The sequence below is a fragment of the Aptenodytes patagonicus genome, chromosome 15, assembly GCF_965638725.1.
Source record: "Aptenodytes patagonicus chromosome 15, bAptPat1.pri.cur, whole genome shotgun sequence".
Classification (NCBI taxonomy): Eukaryota; Metazoa; Chordata; class Aves; order Sphenisciformes; family Spheniscidae; genus Aptenodytes; species Aptenodytes patagonicus.
In genome coordinates, this window is record NC_134963.1 from 1327612 (window position 1) to 1345234 (window position 17623).

The 17623-nt window shown below is 45.2% G+C and overlaps 1 protein-coding gene across 1 annotated transcript in view; it reads left to right on the top strand.

Moving 5' to 3' along the window:
- Nucleotides 1–3786: 3786 nt before the first annotated feature.
- The window catches only part of LOC143167566 (uncharacterized), a 32975-nt gene continuing 19138 nt past the window's right edge, over nt 3787–17623 (top strand). Inside the window, exon 1 of the mRNA XM_076353150.1 lies at nt 3787–3864. Coding sequence (XP_076209265.1) covers nt 3787–3864 — 78 coding nt within the window. The remainder of the gene's footprint in view (nt 3865–17623) is intronic.

Here is a 17623-nt window from a genome sequence, read left to right on the forward strand (position 1 = left end):
AAGCAGTAAGTTTCTACTTCTTTTTTTTTTCCTGGAAATTACTTCCCAGCCTGGGGCTACTGGTTAAGAAAGTGCTGCCATTACACACACAAGTCCTATCCAGTAACTTCATAAATGTCACTGTCCCACTGAAATATAGTGCTTGCTCCAGCATTTCAAGAGCCCTCAAAATGGCACAGTACAGTAGGTAACATTGGCCAGTCCTCGGAAGGACTTGCTAAAAGAGCATGGAAACCTTGAATTTTTCAACAGGGAGCCCAACACAGAGAACAGGACATTTCCTTTCCTAAAGATGTCTCAACGGCTGTGGAAGAGGCTTGGCCGTGTCTGTTCGGGGATGTGCACAATTGCACCTGCATCTCCCCTTCCCGACGCATGGTGGGAATGGGGTACAACTCTGGTCTGGGCTGTGTGGCAACCGTGTGAGAAGTGGAGCTGTAGAGAGTGTAAGATAGGAAATAAAGAGCAGGCAGGAAGCAAAGTCCCTTTTACCCTTCTGTCCTTTCTTGATCCTTCCAGTAAATCTATCGCTGGTCTACCTCCAGCTGCCTTGCATGGCTGTCTAATGGGCAGCTGGGCCAGACACCGTGGGAAGCCAGCTCACCAGCTAGATGTTCCCTGGAAGGGGCATTAGAAGCCCTGCTTGCAGGCTCAGTGCACCACCTGCAAGCCTGGCTTCATGGCTGTTACCTTCAGTGGGCGGTTAGACACCTTTTGGACCTAGTCTTCCATGCTGCCTGGAGTGGGAAGTTGTCCATGCCTGTACAAAGTCCCACTGCCTGCTCACAGAGGGAGCTCATAAATATAAAACATAATCTTCATCAAAACTACGGCTTGAAAGGGTCACCAATCTGAGCTGAAAATACTTACGAGCAGACTGCTGTAAGTTGGATCCTTAATTCTAGATGCTAAGTCATTGCCAAGCCATAGTGATGAAGTGTTGTGTGGACAGGTCCTGCTAGCAGAGGGATGCTGAGATCAGGGAACAAAGACATATTGACAGAATTTGCTAGGCCAAGAACAGAGCAAATGCAAACATGAGAAATCAGCATACATTTGTGTCTGTGCTACACGCTCAAGGTCTACAGCTTGGAACAGCAGCATAGCCCACACAGCAGCCTCTTTGCCTCGAAAGGATTACGGGTGCCTGCACTCAGATGACCCCTGGAAAGGAATCCAAATAACAGGGATGTAAGATCCTTAAAAAGAGAGCTGCATTGCTAGACTTGGGCATGTTCTCTCTCTTTCATTTAGATATTTTTATATTATTATTCCAGCCCTGTCCAAGTGAAGAAAAAAAATCACTCTTTGAATACCCTTTTCTGCCAGCTAGTCCTTGACTTACGTCCTCAACAACTGTGCATTAACGTAAGGAAACAGCAGACGGAATCTCTGTATTTACTTCTGTCACACTGAGCCTCATGTGGAAAAAAAGTAGATTTCTTGTTTCAGGGATTTTTCGAAGCTTAACATACATTTTTGGTGACATCGCCCTGAGATTTAACTGTGAGTGTTAAGAAAAGCAATGCACCACAGCGCTATGCTACAGAGAGCAGACTGCCCTTCAGGCAGAAGTGTTCTGCGTGGAAAAATCCCTTTCCTCTCAAAAAACCCTCCTGCCAGAGATGCCAAGTGTCCTGGGTTATGTGTTTATTCAGAATAGATATAATGTAGTTATATATGCTTTTTCAGTTGACAGGTAACTCAAAGAAATATTACCCAGGAGGAGCAAAATGTAAATTTGAACATGAGCAATCACAGTAAATAACTGACAAGGTCATAGCCTAGGAACACCATTTACACAGAATTTGCCCTGAAAAGAAAAGGGTGAAATAAGAATTGGCCACACAAAGAATTATTTGCATCTTCTGCCTTCAGTGCAAGAAGGATAAACAACCCAATTAAGCTATCGAGATGTTCCTTATGTGCCTTTCCATCGAAGGGCTATTTCTACATTAGCAAATGCAAATTTCCCAGGGAGGCAGCGTGGTCTAAGAGGGCAGCGAGCAGTCGGAGTCCTGCCCCCGATTCCCTCTCAGCCTTGGGCTAATCATGTTGTTATTTTTCCTAGGTGTCCCCGGTCTGTACAATAAAGGGTAACAGGCAGCTTCATCTCACAAGCACTGCAAGGATTACGCGGATATCTCTTTTTGGGAGTCAAGCATTATTTTCTATAGACAGGACATCAAACCCATGGAGTGGGTGAACAGCCCTGGATTACACACGAGCTGGGGTCAGCGCGCATTCAACACGAGACTGCTGCCTCGCTGCCTGTGCCCAGCCTCGCCCGCTTCCATTACAAAGTATAAATTCAAGACATTACTTCCGATTTACACAATGAAATGACAGTATGGAAAGCCAAATACAAAGTACATTCATGCATTTATGGAAAAAAAATGGTTTTCTTCCACACCAGTCCTCCAACTTCATGCTTATTATATGCACCCACTTAGACACCAACTGAAGGTATTATCCCGTTTTTTCCCATTGATTACATTGTGCTCTGAAAACCAGGTTAATCTCTGCTCTTTGGGAAAGAGGGATTCAGGAACTGGGATGCCAGTGCAACCCAACAGCCTGGCTAGTCCATTGTCCCTTTTCCAGTAGTGGCCAGCACAAGAATTTTTTGGGAAAGGTGTAAGAAACCCCGTAACAACCTGCCTCTTGGCAGATTCCCCTCCCATGCCAGACAGTTAGAGCTGGATCTGTGAGGGCTCCTTGTGCTGCTTACTGTGAGGGGGTAACCGAGCTACAAAAAAGCAGCTTTAGTGTAAAACCGCAGTATTTTGTCAAATACTTTTAAAATAGATTATTGCAACTCTTCCCACAGAGCAGAGGAATTAACTGCAGCTAGCAATGTATGTTCACTGCCACCTGCAAGGACAGAATAATTTTTGGTTGCTGGGGACTGTGGGGCTGCCCGACACTCCTCGCAGCATGTGGCGTGACTGGATGGGGTACAGGAGAGGGTCTACTTTGGAAAACCAGAAAACTGCCTCAGAAACGAGGAGTGTCCCCTGCCCTCCCACGATCTCCGGAAAGGTTAAGTGGCTGCTGTACCCTGACCGCTAGTTTTTGTGCAACTCCTTCTCTTTGGGCTCCCCAGGATGCCCAGCGGTGCTCCTTCCCTGTCCTTTCCTTTGCGCTCAGATGAAGCTGGGGTGACTTTTCCTCCTTGGAAAGACCTGAGCCCTTTTCCTATTTCCCCTTCCTCTGATAATTCACTCCCCTGACCGGGCTCCAAGGCCTGGCAGGAGACCGGAGCACCGGCCGGGTACGCTGCCCCGGGGCAGCTGCCCTCGCTAGTGCCAGGGCACCAACCCCGCCATCTCCCCACCGCACAGCAGGAGAAACTTCTTCCGCAGGAGCCGCCTCAAGCAGGCTGCTCGGAGGGGTTGGGCTGCCTCCATCCCCGGCGGTTCCCAAGCCCGGAGACGGTACAGCCCCGGGCACCCGGCTCTGACCCCGCTTGCGGCGGGGGGGCTCGGACCGGGCACCTCCGCTCCCCTCCAGACCGGGTTGCCCCGCGGCCGCCCGACCCCCTCCGCTCCCGCGGCGCCTCGGCCGCTCCCCGCCGAGCTCCGCGCCGCAGGTGACCCCCCGGGGGAGGGCAGGGGCCGGGAGCGGCCGGGGGAGGGGGCGAGGGGCGGGGAGGCCGGGCTCGGGGGGTCGCTGTCAGCGGCGCCCGCTCGGGGCACGGCTCGGCACGGCACGGCTCGGCTCGACGGCGCAAAGCTCCGCTCGGCTCGGCGCGGCACGGCTCGGCACGGCGCAGCGCCCCGCGCCATGGTCCGGAGCTTCCCCGGCGCGGGGCTCGTCCTGGCGGCGGCCGCGGCGCTCTGCCTCGGCGGGGCGGGAGGCAAGGTAACCCCCCTGCGGCACCGGGCGGCCCCCCGCCCGCCCCGCCGGCGCCCGGCGGCGGGCAGGGCGGCAGCGGGCTCCCGGCGCGGCGCGGACAGCGGCAAACCCGACGGGGAGGGGGTGCCCGGGGGCTCGGCGTGCATCGGGGAGGGAGATCCGCCGGGACGAGGGGAGGTACCGGGAGTCCCGGGACGAGGGATGCAGCAGAGCCGCCGGGCGTCCCGGGAAGAGGGGTGCAGTGGCGCTCCCGGGACGAAGGATGCGCCGCGGCTCCCGGGAGGAGGGATGCGGCGGGGCTGCCGGGGCGGGGGCGGCTGCGCTGCCCCTTTGCCCGGGGCCGCGGGCTCCCCTCGGCCCCTGCCCACTCGGCGGCGGGGTTTGGGTGCGCCTCTTTAGGGCTGGCTGGTGCCTCGCCTCGGAGTCCGAAAGGCACCGGGAGACACGATGCTGCGGGAGTCTGTTTCTGGATCACCCTCTCTGCTTCGATACAGCCAGACCCGAAATCCGGTGCAAGCCCCGTGGAAACCGATAGAACAGCATTTCCAGCAGAACTCAGAGCACTCGCCCAAAGGCATCCCTAACAAGGGGTAGCCTGGCATAAGGAGCCCAAATAAACCACCTTGTGCTGTATTACTGTCCCCATGCTCTCCGGTCTTGTGCACCTTGTCTGTAGTACGGAGAGCAGGTAAGCAGTTGCAAATGACAGCTACAGCTCTCAGGGCAGGGATCTTGGCATAGGTTGGGAGCCACTGGGTGAGCACTGGGGGACCTAGAGCGGTGATGGAAAGGCAGACGAGGAAGCGCAGAGTGCCCGGCGATGAGGAGCAGCTGCAGAGCAAACAGTCGCTCTGTGCTTTGGGAAGGGTAAGCAGTCCTGGCCCCGCTGAAGTGAGTAGGACTTTTCCTGTGGATCCTGATAGGAGCAAGATTTGACACTTCTCATAGAGTTTCTCAGATCTATAAAACATGAGCCACTACACTATAAGAAAATAATATTCCATACATTTATGTCTTTTGTTACGTATATATATTTATAAAGAAAAAAGGTGGGGGGGTTTGCTTTCCCTGGTGGAAAACAACATTGTAATTCTGCCTGATACACCAACTCCCTGCCACAGCACATATGAACACAGCAATGACTTTGTGGTTGAAAGGAAGATGTTTTATCTCACTCTGGTATCCTAGTGAAGATAGCTACAGTGAGAACTTCTTAATTAAGCCACATTTCTGGCACTGAAGTACTAAGTATTAACTTTACAAAGGTGCACACTTAAATCTGTTGAATTGTATGGTTGTGGAGTTTTGTCTTTTGTTTCTCTTCTAACTCACAATTGTATCATGTAACCTGCAAGCTTACCCTCTCCTGTTGGGTTTGTTACTAGTGACGAACAACTCTCATCCAGCTGCATACTTCTCTTATTAAACTACATAACTTGCTTGCTGCCCTAAGTTACTACATCCTTCCTGTGCTAGTTCTGTTCTAACTTTGCCTGTACAGTCATGAGGTGGACCAAGTATTACCCGTGTGGTGCGCCTTTGGGTGTGAGTGGCAATGGTGGGACACTGAATGCATCAACAGGCTGTATAATTTTTGCTTGATTTTTCTTTTTTCTGTGTTTCCTAGCCAACTTCTGTTGTTCTCTAACTCTGAAATCAGGACTGTTTGATTTCCCATCAGGCAGTATCTGAACTAAAGTATTGACCAACAGCACTACAGAAAAGAAACTGCCTCCTTAATGAAGAAGCAGCAGCCTCCCGCATACTTTCCCAGACTTGACTTCTTGCTGTGTCAATTATTCTTTTGATCACATGCTGTCTGTAGTCTCTTAACATACTGGACAATTTCTTTTGCAGAATTAGGCATTTTCTATTGCTTATCTTCCTAAACGTGACAGTGAAATCTGTGTGTGCAGATGCGTGTATACATCTCTTGCTCCCTGTTTTTGTTATTTTTTCGAGTAAGTTGCACTTGCTCTTGGCTCTTCAAGGACTCCACTATGCTGCGTAGGCTTCATTATTTTTATCTTTTTTGGCTACATTCTGATAGTGTTGCTATGCTAGTAAAAAAATACACATCCCACTCTAAGTTGGTGGTTCAAATGTAGTTCAATTTAGCAGTTGAAAAAAGGTATTCAAAGATTTATGGGAAATGAAGTGTCTTCTGGCTTAGAGTTAACAATATAAAAACACAACAGAAACTCCCTTGGAAAGGGCAAATCTGCATGAGGTATAGGAAACTGAACTGTTCTTTTCATCCAGGAAGGTGGTCTCTGCCAGTCAGAGTTGAGGAACTTTGGGATGCTGTGGGGTAGCGTGGATGTTTGAAACATGTTTTGTGGCAAAGTAGAGCTTTCTCTGGAATCCTTCACTGAGTACTACAGCAATATAAAAATAGGAGTTAGATCAAATGAAAGAAAATTTGAAGATAAGGTGTATGATGTTTCCTCCTGCGTGTCTGTATCAGATGGAACAAGATGTGCAGATAAGCGGCTTGTTTATCCTTAAGGAAGAATGTAAGCCTGATGAAAGAATAACATAGTCAAAATTATGTCTCTGTATGTCCATAAAATATTATCTGTTTAATCAAATCCCTATGGAGGAGGTCTCTGTGCCAGTGCCATCCTTCATCTGGTATTCTTCTGTTCGCTTGCTGGCTTAAAGAAAAAATCAAGCCTTTCTTGTTCCTTTTAAGAGAAGAAATCTTAGCGATCGTAGACCCTCTAGTGAAAGTCTTAGTCCCGCTCCCAGTGAGGACTATGGCAAAATTCCCGCTGGTTTCAGACGGAGCAGGATCCTTCCCAAGATCAGTGAAGGAATAAAAAAAAAAAAATCAACTACTAAAATATGCACCTCAATTAGCAAAGAATGTGGCCTGATTAGTAAAGTGTATGAAATTTCAGCTATTAAATTCTACGGCCCTGATCAACAAAGCACGCTGCACAATTGGCAATGTATCCAGAATCTCAACTACCGTACTAGTCTCCTGCCAGATCAACCAAGCATGCAGCTGAATCAGTAAATTATGCAACTGGAGCAGCAAAATATGCACTTCTGATTGGGGGGGAAGGATATGGAAATTCTCAAACGTTTTAAATTGACACACAACAGGTCTGTTACTGGTCAACCTCTGCCTTAAGAAAAGTAGAGGCAAAATATGTAACTTTTATCAAGTCTCTCCAGACAAATGCCGGACTGGAAAAGTACGTCCCTCAAACAGCTCAGTGTCTGCTAGCAGCAGCCCCGTTCCTTACCAGATGTACTGCACATCTGGTTCCAATCCCAGCTGCTGCCAGGTGTGGGGGTTATTTTAGTAACACTATAATGGGATTGTTAGGTCCAGGTAGCTTTTGCTTTATAGGTCACTGTAAAGCACTGTGTATGCACACCAGGCTGTCTTTCTGTCTCAAGAAACTAAGCCAATCAAGACAAATAAGGCACCTTCAAAGAATCTGAAAGTTCTGTTGGCAATGAGCTTAGTATCTACTAATCTCTTCACTGTTTATGAAAGTACTCTGTGCTTTAGGAGTAGAAAAATGATAGGTCTTTCCTATTTTCTTTATATCTTGATTAATTGCTATAGCTGCTTCCTATTGTGTTTACAATGTACCTTGGCAGATATTTACAGCGTGGAGAGTTTGGATGTTTGGCCAGTTTGGGGAGCAGCTATATTCATATATCCTGAAGCAGTAGAGCTGTTTCTCCCTAGCTTGTGCATATGTGCTTTAAAAATCCAGCCACAGTAGCTGGTTCTGATCTTCAGAAGTTGTTTTTGCTTTAAATTATTATTTTTGCTTTATACAGAAGACCTGCAGGTTGTCCTATTTTAATAAAGATGCAGTTTCATGATTTCTATAAACTGCTTTTTTTTTGTCTGAAAGTAAACTGTGTAAAACTGCCTGTGCTCAAGGAAGGCATGAGAATTGCTTTGTTTTATTGCACTGTTCACTTTAGTACCCAGAAGTCTGAAGCATTATTTGAGTCTAAGAAATATCTGGGCTTGTTTTGTTTTTTTTTCAGTCTACTACAGTTGGTACATAAAACTGGCTTGCATTGAACTTCTTATTTACCAAATTTCTGTCTCGTTTCCAGGTCAGTTCAATGAATGATCCTATTTACTTCTTTTTCCTGTTTAAAATATTTCCTACTGAGTCCAGAGCAGTGCCCTTAAAACATAATTGATTTGGGTCATTGAACCTTTATTTTTCATGCATGTTAGTTTGCATCCCGCCACTGGTCTGACTGGTATTTCAATTAGAAAAATGCAGGCGGATTTCTCCTAGAGGCTAAAGTTCACGTGGAGTCTCTGGCGAAATAAGATCCTGGAGTACATATCCCTGGAACTGGGCAATGATTTGTAACTTTTTTTTAATTCTCTGTCTGGCCAGAATGTTGTAAATCTGGCGCTCTCGTTAGCTTCACGCTAAGCAGCAATAATGTCCACAGTGTTTTAGTCCTGATAATTCTAATTACTGAAGCACTGAAGAAGCTGAAAGCTGAGAAGATGGATGAGGCTGGCCTCAAGTCCTGCACAGCACATGGGACTCTGTCTTTGTAGAGCTGAACCGTAATTCTCTCGTTTGCCAAGGCCAGCGATGGAAGCAGCAGCCAAGGTAAGAGAAGTAAGCCAGTGGCAGAAGATTTCTGGAACGATGTGGGTAATCTTTATGTGGAAGGAGCTAAAAGAGTGCAGTACCGCTAGAGATGCCAACCATCCTTGGGATGAAAACGCTGAAGTCATTTTTGTTTCTTTACTATCTAACTAGGTTGAAGCAAACAATCCTGTTGCACTGGTTTAAAAAGACCCAGCAAACAAACTTTCCTGTGGTAACCAACAAACAATTACTATTCTCCCCATCTGCTTCTTTGCATGACAGACCAGGAATGGTGGTAAAATCTTCAAGTCTCTTTCTTCCTGCCTCCCTTTCTTAAAAAAAGAACTCGTGGCATGTTTGGTACCAGAGAGTGGCTACCCAGCAGTAGAGTAGCTAGACCTGGTCTGGTATAGCAACTCTTCCCACTATTATTATTACAAGGTCAGCCTATGCACTGATATCTCAGGTCTATAAATAATAAATAATAAATAATAAACGTTCAACTTGGTGGTTAGATACTTCCCTGAGTATGGGAAGTACTAAATAGAAAAATAATCCTCTTCTACTTTCACAAATCCGTGGCAGGAGGAGGGTGGAGTAGGGACAGGGCACTATAGGGTCTTGCATTAATATGTGGAACAATTATACAGCAGTAGGGAAAAGACTTACTGGCAGCCTTAGTTCTCAAACTCAATGTAAGGACATTATAATTCCTCTTACAAGCTCTCAGCAGCAAATGGCCTTATGGTTCATTTTGAATATCTTTACTCATGTTATTGCCGATGAAAAGGAGGTTCCAATTTTGAGAGGAGAAAAGGCTAATTTGCCTATATTTCCTTTCTAGAATTCTTGGGGCCCTACTGGAGCTCACAGAAGTCATCTGGGACTTCAGGAGGATTTAAATCAGGCCATAAGTACTGCTGGCTTGGATTAGTAATGATGTACATTGAGGACAACATCTGTATTTGCGTTTGGGTGGAGTCCTTTCATGGTAGAAGAGCTGGTAATACTTTTACAGCACCTTTCATCAGAGGATTTCAGAGTTTCACAAATATCTAATTACAGAAACTATTAAATTATGTGAAATCCTTGGTCCTGGGGGAGTACAGGCAGCACCATTACGCTTCAATATAAAGCAGGGGTGGGTGGTGTTCAAAGTGGCAAAACAAAAGCAAATTTGCCACATGCAAGCCATAACCTGCTGCGCTATCTCATTTTCATCCAGTGTTTTATTCTTCTCATTTCTTTATATTAGCAGCCAGGTTGCAACATCAAACCACCTAAACAAAATGGGCTGGTACAAGCCTCCATTCAGAACTACCATCAGCTCTGAAGAAGGGACTTTTGGAAGTTCACTGATCTCTTACTGATCCATTTCCGTAGTGTTAGTGTTTCATTATTCTGTTAAGGAGTAGCAGGACTGTAGCAAAGGTCGGGTGCCAAGGATGCCGATAAGGACAGCTTCCTAAATACGGGAGATGTGGGATGAAATGTCTCTGAAAGTCCAGCCTGATCCAAATCCCAGAAAGTTGGTTGCTCAGCCTTCCCAAGGAGGGTGTGCCTGCTCTGTACCGTAGTTAATCTGAGATTAGCAACGGGAGATCTAATCCACTTGTTCTACCTAAATCCAGCCCTCTCCTGGTCTTGGTTAGTAAATATTCCACTGTTCTGAATGACTGTTTAAGTTTTTATTGAAGTGATTTTTTTTCTGGTTTTGACTTAAAATGTGGAGCCTTTACCGTTAGAACTGAGGCTTGAAGCCCAGGCTGCCCGTTCCCTTGTCTTCCTGCCTGTATTATAGATCTGCATGGGTGGGCAGTTCAGGTGAGTCCAAGACCTCACTATTTGAATACAAGGGCCCCAAGGAGTTGCTCATCAAGACTAACCTTAAATGCAAGCTTAGCAGGCTGAACACTTTGATTTGCCTCTAAAATCAACAGTAACTTATTCCAGGTTTCCTGGTTGAAACTTGAATGGGGAAGAAGAAAGGATGTCTGCAAAGCAGATTTATTTGGAAAAATAAACTGCTCACTGGTTGGGACCCTGCAACAACAAACCCAGTGCTTAGTTTTTCCTCTGGCTGCAGTATCTGTGATACTTTTTTCTGCTTTCTCCCACACCCTCCCTGCTGTGCCCTCATGGTCTCTCCTTATGTATAGGCAGTAAAGTAAAATTTACAAGCATCCTGCTCTCTGAAATCCTGGCAAAGGCGGAGTCTTGGAAATTTCCCTTTGCAGAGTGCACAAGAGGAGACTAATCCTGGAACAACGAGGTGGGGAAAAGCGCTGCTGTTTGTATACCATCCAAAAGTGAGGATGTGCGTTCAGACCGTAACAGACCTCTGAATGGCCAGCCTCAGCCGTAGCAATGGCTCATTTAGAAGCCTAGTTAAAAACATTGCATGAAAGGGAGAGGGTTTTTCTTTGTTTGCTTTTTAAGGATCACTATCCATGTCTTCTGCATAAGCCCTCTCACCTGCCAGTGACATTTAGTGAAACAACGACCCGGTTCCCAAAGAGTTGCAGTAACAACTCTACAGCATGCTAGTGGCGATGCAGAATATTTGCAGGTTTTGGCTTTCACATGTGGAATGCTTCCTTCTCCATGTGGTTGTACAATAGACTTCCAACATGTGAAACATCTGAAGTGTCTGGATGAAACAATAGGGTCATGCAGCTGGAAATCCAAGCACAAACAGCTCTCTTTTTTGCAAGGCCAATTTACACGTATATGTTTGTGGGTTTTTTGCTTTTAAAGATCTAAATTTATTTCCTGCGAAGTGGCCAGCAAAATTTGCATGGGATTGCATTTCAGCCCCTCTTTCTTCTGTTTCTGGTACTTTCAAAACAAAACAAAGAATTTTTGGGCACCTAAGCTACATATGGATTTCATTATTTAAATCTCCCCCACGTATTTGGGAGGTTATATATATAAAAAGTTAATTTGGGAACACTAGTTTTACAGATTCCTATGAACATACATAACTTGCTCAATGGACTTTTATACTGAACTCTACAAGCAAACCTTTACTGCAGCACTATAGCTTTTGTTTTGTTATATATTTCGTCTGGTTACCAAAAAGTTCAAACAATCTGACCATGTTTTCTGCTCTTTAACTTGAGCTGCTTTGGCCTGTTCAATTTATAGAAAATGAAAACCAGATTGATCTTCTGGAAAGTCCCTCATCACCCCTGTCAGTTCCCACCAACCCTATCATTTAGTGTTAATTTTTTCTATGGTGTGTTGTGTACACTTTGTTTGTGAGAACTTGCTCTAGTAGAAAAAAGACCTGTGCTGACCTATTAAAACCCTGAAGCAAATGACCATGGCATCTGGAACTCTTGATTACACTGCCTTACTTTTATTTACGATGGTCCCATCATATTCATGATTATTTGCCTGAGGAGACACTCTAAATGATGCCTTTGTTTTTCTTTCTAAAGCTTTACATTTTTTTGTATGTTTGAATGAGGGTATTTTCTGCAAAAAAACCCTAGAACAGGGATGGCAGCTTTGTATAGATGTAGGATCTTATTTGATATGGCATCTTGCATCTGTATTGGAGAATCTCTATTTGTCTGTTGAGTGTGCAGTCACAAGAGTTAGCTCTTTTTTTCATCCCTCCCAAGGATTAGCCTGAAAAGTCCACAAGAAAAACCTGGTTGTTGATGTGAATTCTAGCACTCCCTGGTGGATGCTATCTTAGATATGTTGTATGCTTAGCCATAAAACCTAACGTTGGGATGAAAGGGGAAAAACAAGGTTCAGACTGCTCTCATAATGATATGTCTCACTTGCATTTGTTGCGTGAGCATAGAACGATAAATTTATGACATACTAATGACAGGTTTCTGCTCAAAATAGTTCTATTTTACGAGTGTAATAGTTACAGTCCCCAAGGGAACACTGCCTAGTCAAGTGGGTCTTTCCAAGCACTAGATTTGCATATTTTAAACAGATTTTTCAAATAATTTAATAGAAAAACACTCTGGCTTTTGTCCCTTTCAGACCGAGATGAGAAGGAGGAAATTAATATTGCAATGTGGGGCTGCAGTGAGGGATGAAGAAGAGTTCAGAATAAGACCTGGCACTTAGTTTCTAGTAAAAGCACCTGGATGTAAGAGTATCAATGAAATGTCCTATGCCTTGGCCTAGGTCTCTTCCAGAGCACTTCCATCTGCATTTCACACTCCTACCGACATTTTATCCACTTCATGAGCATATCTACACCTTGGCATACAACAATTACTGAGTAATCAGTGAATGCCAGGGTTACCGCTGTGGTGGTAACTTCAACCTGGGAAACTGTCAGGTAGCAAAAGTACCCATAAACTGCCAGGATCCTGCCAAGCCCAGAGAAAAACTATTCTTCCAAAGAATTTCTAACCTTAGAAGTGTAAATCAAAGAAAGAACTGGATAAGGAGAGAGAACTCTGCTTAGCCAGACTTATACAGCTGTAACTTGCAAGTCTTCTTGTAGGTGAATCCAGCTCAATCTTAATTACAGAACTGAAAGGAGAGAACTAAAACTTCTGCCTATTTATGATATGGGGAAAAAGAGCAAGAATGGGTTTTATGATCTTTTCAGTATCCTGAGATTTCACCTATGATGCTTTAGGTAGCTGAGTTAGCCAGTAAGCTTCCTAAAGTCTCACCTTTGCTGAGAGGGGGAGGTATTCTTTCAGAGGGCTGTTAAGACCATCTCTAACTCCTGCTCTGAATTTCCCTCTGCAGGAAACAACTCTGGCTTTTGTCTCCAGAGGGAGGCAAGCCAAATTAGCCAGCAAAGCCCCACACCCAAGGCTGGTAATCTTTATTCATGGCCTTACATAGGAATCTTGCATCAGGTACTTAAAATATCTGTGGCTATAGCAGAAAATTCTGCCCATTGCTCATAACTGTAGTGTAGGTTGGCATCTCTGGCCTAATAAGGATAAACCGGTTTTGCTTCTCACCTGAACCTCCCCAAAGCAGCAGAGCATTAGGCTGCCTTTCCTCTGGTTCCTCGGAAGGCAAGTACAAAATGTCAAGTTACAATGTATGCACAGGCTGCATATACTCCTGATCATGCTATGGAAAGCTGCGCTGTTCCATGGGTGACTGATTGGAAAACAGCCCGTTTGTGTCTCTGGGAACAGGCATTTTTTTGTAAGGAGAAAAAGGCATTGCATCTCTGGAGTTAAATGGGGAGGTCTGTTGTTCTCCACAGAAACTGGAGTGCGTCGCTGTGCCTGGTGGTTGTCAGAGTGCCCATGTTTGGTTTTTTGTGATTTTCCTTTTCTCCACCTCCTGTTCTCAGAGAGGATCAAGGAGGAGGGATGGTGACCTCATGGTGCAATTATGCAATCTGCTTGAGGCCAGGTATCAAAATACACTGCAGCTGTGAAGCTGGGGCCTCACCGTGGCTGGGGGGTCCGGGCCTCCTGCCTCTAATGAGATCGCTGACCTTCTCCTGCCACTTCTACTGCAGCTGCTTTGATTCACAGGGATTTGTTGTGGCAATGGCCTGCCTAACGGTTTGGCAAGCTGCCGTAGGAAATGCTGCATCTCCAGGCAGGCGCTAGGAGCTGGCCTCGGAGACCCAGAGCAGGTGAGGAGATCCTGAGCCCCACCAGCCTCGTTCCATCCTGACAGAGCCTGCTTGCCTTTGTCCAAGGGTATGCAAACATTACCATCCTCCCTGAATTTTTTTTTTTTCCTAAGGAGTAAGGAGAAGGTTATCTGTTCTCCTGTGAAATAAAGCAATGCCTTCCAAGCAATCTTGTTGTGACGCTTGAGCTCAGGGCTCAGCTGCAGCAAAGTCACATATGGGAAGAATAAGAGAAAATAGCATGCCTACAGTCTGAGGCATATTTGGGCCTCCAAGTCCCGAAGCCTCGTTCAGACTTTGCATTCTTTGCTCTAATTGCTGCACTGCATTCCTGCTTCCCTCCTCTACTCTTCTAACAATATTTTTATTTTCCTTGTCTCCTGCAGCAACAGGCTTTCATAGTCCTCTTCCCTTCCTACCTGTGTATTTGTTCAAATGTCCTGTAAACCATTAAAAACAATGGTAGAAAACTTGGTGATAGGTGTGAAAACAGGGCCCTGTGAAGCTGTCCGATGTGTGCCAAGAAGGAATATAAGACGAGTCAGGTTCTTTCCTGAAAATGGGATTTGCAGAGTGGAAATGTCACATCCATAATCACTTTCATGTGGTGGAATTGCTGCTACCCACCGCTGAAATAACAGAGCATCTGTTAAAAAATGCAGTTTGGGTTTTGCTTAAATCTGGCAGGTTGCACTCACTTCAAGAAATATTAGACCCTTGTTTAAAAACATGAGTGCAACTGCTCTGATACCATAAATGTATTAAAAGCAGATGTATGCTCGGCTCAGTTTGAGATTCCCACAACTGAACCCTGTTCAGTGCTTGTTTATGTGAATTTGCTCAGGGAGCAAGGAGAGAATACGAAGTGTGTGTGCAGGTGTACGGGTTTGTATTGGGACAGGGTTATTGGGAGGGCAAGGGAGACCCCTTAGCAAGCAGGATACTCTCATAATTGATGAGAACTCTTTTGGAGGGCAATCTGAAAAACAAATCACAGTTAAGGACTGGAAAAAGGAGACAGGGAAAACTCCCTCCTAATAACTAAGCAACATGTCAGCAATTTTTGTTATGTTCTGTCAATCCCATGTCCTGATCTACTTCTGCCAGGTCTGCTACTTTCAAGCATCCAGAGATAGTTGAGGAGTTGTCCTAATACGGGACAAGAGAGTCTCCTTTTGCTGTTGTCTCACACTTTAAACAGCAAAGGCAATTTGGCAGAGGGGGAAATGGTGATTCCAAGGCACTTCCAGGAAATCTTGTACTGCCAGGTGGAAAAATAGGTTAGACGTGCTGCTGCCGTATCTAGTTCATGCTAATGAAAGAAAATAGACCTTGCATGCAAAGATGAGCTGAAAATGCAAAATTAAGTAGAGCGCTAATTTTATAAAGCCTCTGATTAACTTTGTCCTCCACTTGGAAAAAGTCCTACCGGCTTTGATCTCTAGATCAGTCAGCTAGTGAAGTAAATGTGGTCACTTCTTAAACTAACAGACTGGAGTTTTATATCTTACTCTTGGGATAGTCTTTCCTCAGATTCAGTATTTGACGAGCATCCAAAAAGCTCAGACTTCCCTAACTTGGAAATACTGTGAGAGGAGAACTTGGGGCTTTCACTGGGAACCGCAAGAATTGTATTTCTGGTAGCTTTGCAGCTAGTTCCAGCCACGTCAGCAAGTAAAGACTTGTCTATATTTTGTTTTTCCCCCTTAAGCTGGGATTGTGGAATGACCACTTTCCTTTTTTTTCCTTCTCCTTTTCTTTTTAAAACCCTAAGTTTAGCATTTTCTTTCTGCTCTGGCTGAAAGTTTGGGCCACTTCATATTTCATCCCAGGTGGTTGGCTCTGTTCAAATGTCCTAGTGAGTCCGAGTGATCTTTAACTCAGAATGAACCTCCTATGTTTGGAGGGGAGAAGGGAGAAGTAACCGAGATACCATACCTCACCCTGCATGTTTTGAGCAATTGCAAAGATGTTGGTGGAGCCCGAGTTTTAAAGAGGTCCCTGGGGCAGAATAAAATGTGAAGGAGCTGGTGAGGTAGTCTCAAAACGTTGCCAACTCTTTGAAAGAAACACACATGTGCGTGCATGTGTGCACATAAGATGTTTTTCATTTTGGAGGGGTGAGTGATCCTAAATAAAGCTTGCAGGATTTTCACCCCACTGATACTATGGTGAGCTCAGATCGCTAAATTTAGTCATCCAGACTGAACAATCTTGGATTCTAAGACTGCATCCATCTCTGCCCAGAAACTAATTGCATATGTCTATGGTTGCTGTTGAATCAGCTCTAAGCTGACACATTAAGGCTACTATAGAACTGCCATATTACTGCCTGCAGTCCTGTTCTGGCACCAGGCAGCTGCAGTGGATTTTGTTTTTTAAATTAAGCAAAAAATCTACCTGGGGAGGGGGTCTCTTTCCTACTCTAAAAAAAAAAAAAAAAATCAGTAAAGGATCATTTATGTAGCGGGGCTATTTTACAGGAAGGGACAAAACATAAAAGAATCTTGCGGTCAAAAGCACAGGATCATAACCAAGTATTTTGACTTCAGAGTGGTTTTGTTGGTTTTTTTTTAAGGGCCTAAGGTCTGCATAAATAGCTTCTATCCTCACCTCCACTCAGTACTCTAGTAATAAATCTTCTAGTACAGTCTTCAAGCAAGGACCAAAAAGGCCTTTAACTTGGATAAGGAGATAATACACGTCTGTTCCTGAAAAGACTAATAAATGCAGCACCTCTTAAATGTTCATTCAGTTTGAAATACAGTGGATTATTCCTTCTCTGTCATTTCTAAAAAGAAGTGGAAGTGACCTTTTTAAGTCTGCCTGAAACTGGAAATACATGTGAGAAATGTACAGATGCTGACGTATGCATAAGGCATTAATGAGGGCAAAGTGGGTTATGATCTTTGCACATCATTTCCTTGCAAGCCTGCAACTGGGTATTCTCTGTTAAGTGTGTGGCTTGGCCCCTGAGGATGTCTTGGAAATTTAGTGGCTCCACTGTGTGTCTCGTTTCCTCTGCTGAGGCTTTCACTCTGACTCTGGGTAGGCACTAAGAGAACTTGATATTTCTTGGGTGAGTATTAGAAAAGAAAACAAACTACATTGGACAGGTCCCAAGCCAGAGGATCTGAGATTGTGCTCACAGAGGAATGACAAACATCAAGACAGGATGTCCTCCTTCCTCTTCTTTGAAATAAATGAAAATAAACAGCCTTTGGGATTGTGCATGGGATGCAAGCAGGACAGCGTCCTCCAGGATGCTGCAAACAGCAGCTACTTGCAACCAGCATTAACATGAATGAAGAAAATTTATCACGACTTCACCTTTTTGGGCTTCAGCAGAAACTATGAGCACAAATGGGCTGAGGGTGTCCCTAGCCAGGACCCTGCATCACTTTGTTTCCACTTCTCTTCAGCACGGCTTATGTCTTTACAAGCTAAACCACGTGGCCATGTCACCTTCTCTTACCAGCTACACGTCACAGCATCCTGCCCACATTCCCTCTGGGCACCCAGCATCACCTCATGCCAGAAGCATTTCTCTCTTGGAGGCAGGGCAGAGAAGCTTGAGAAA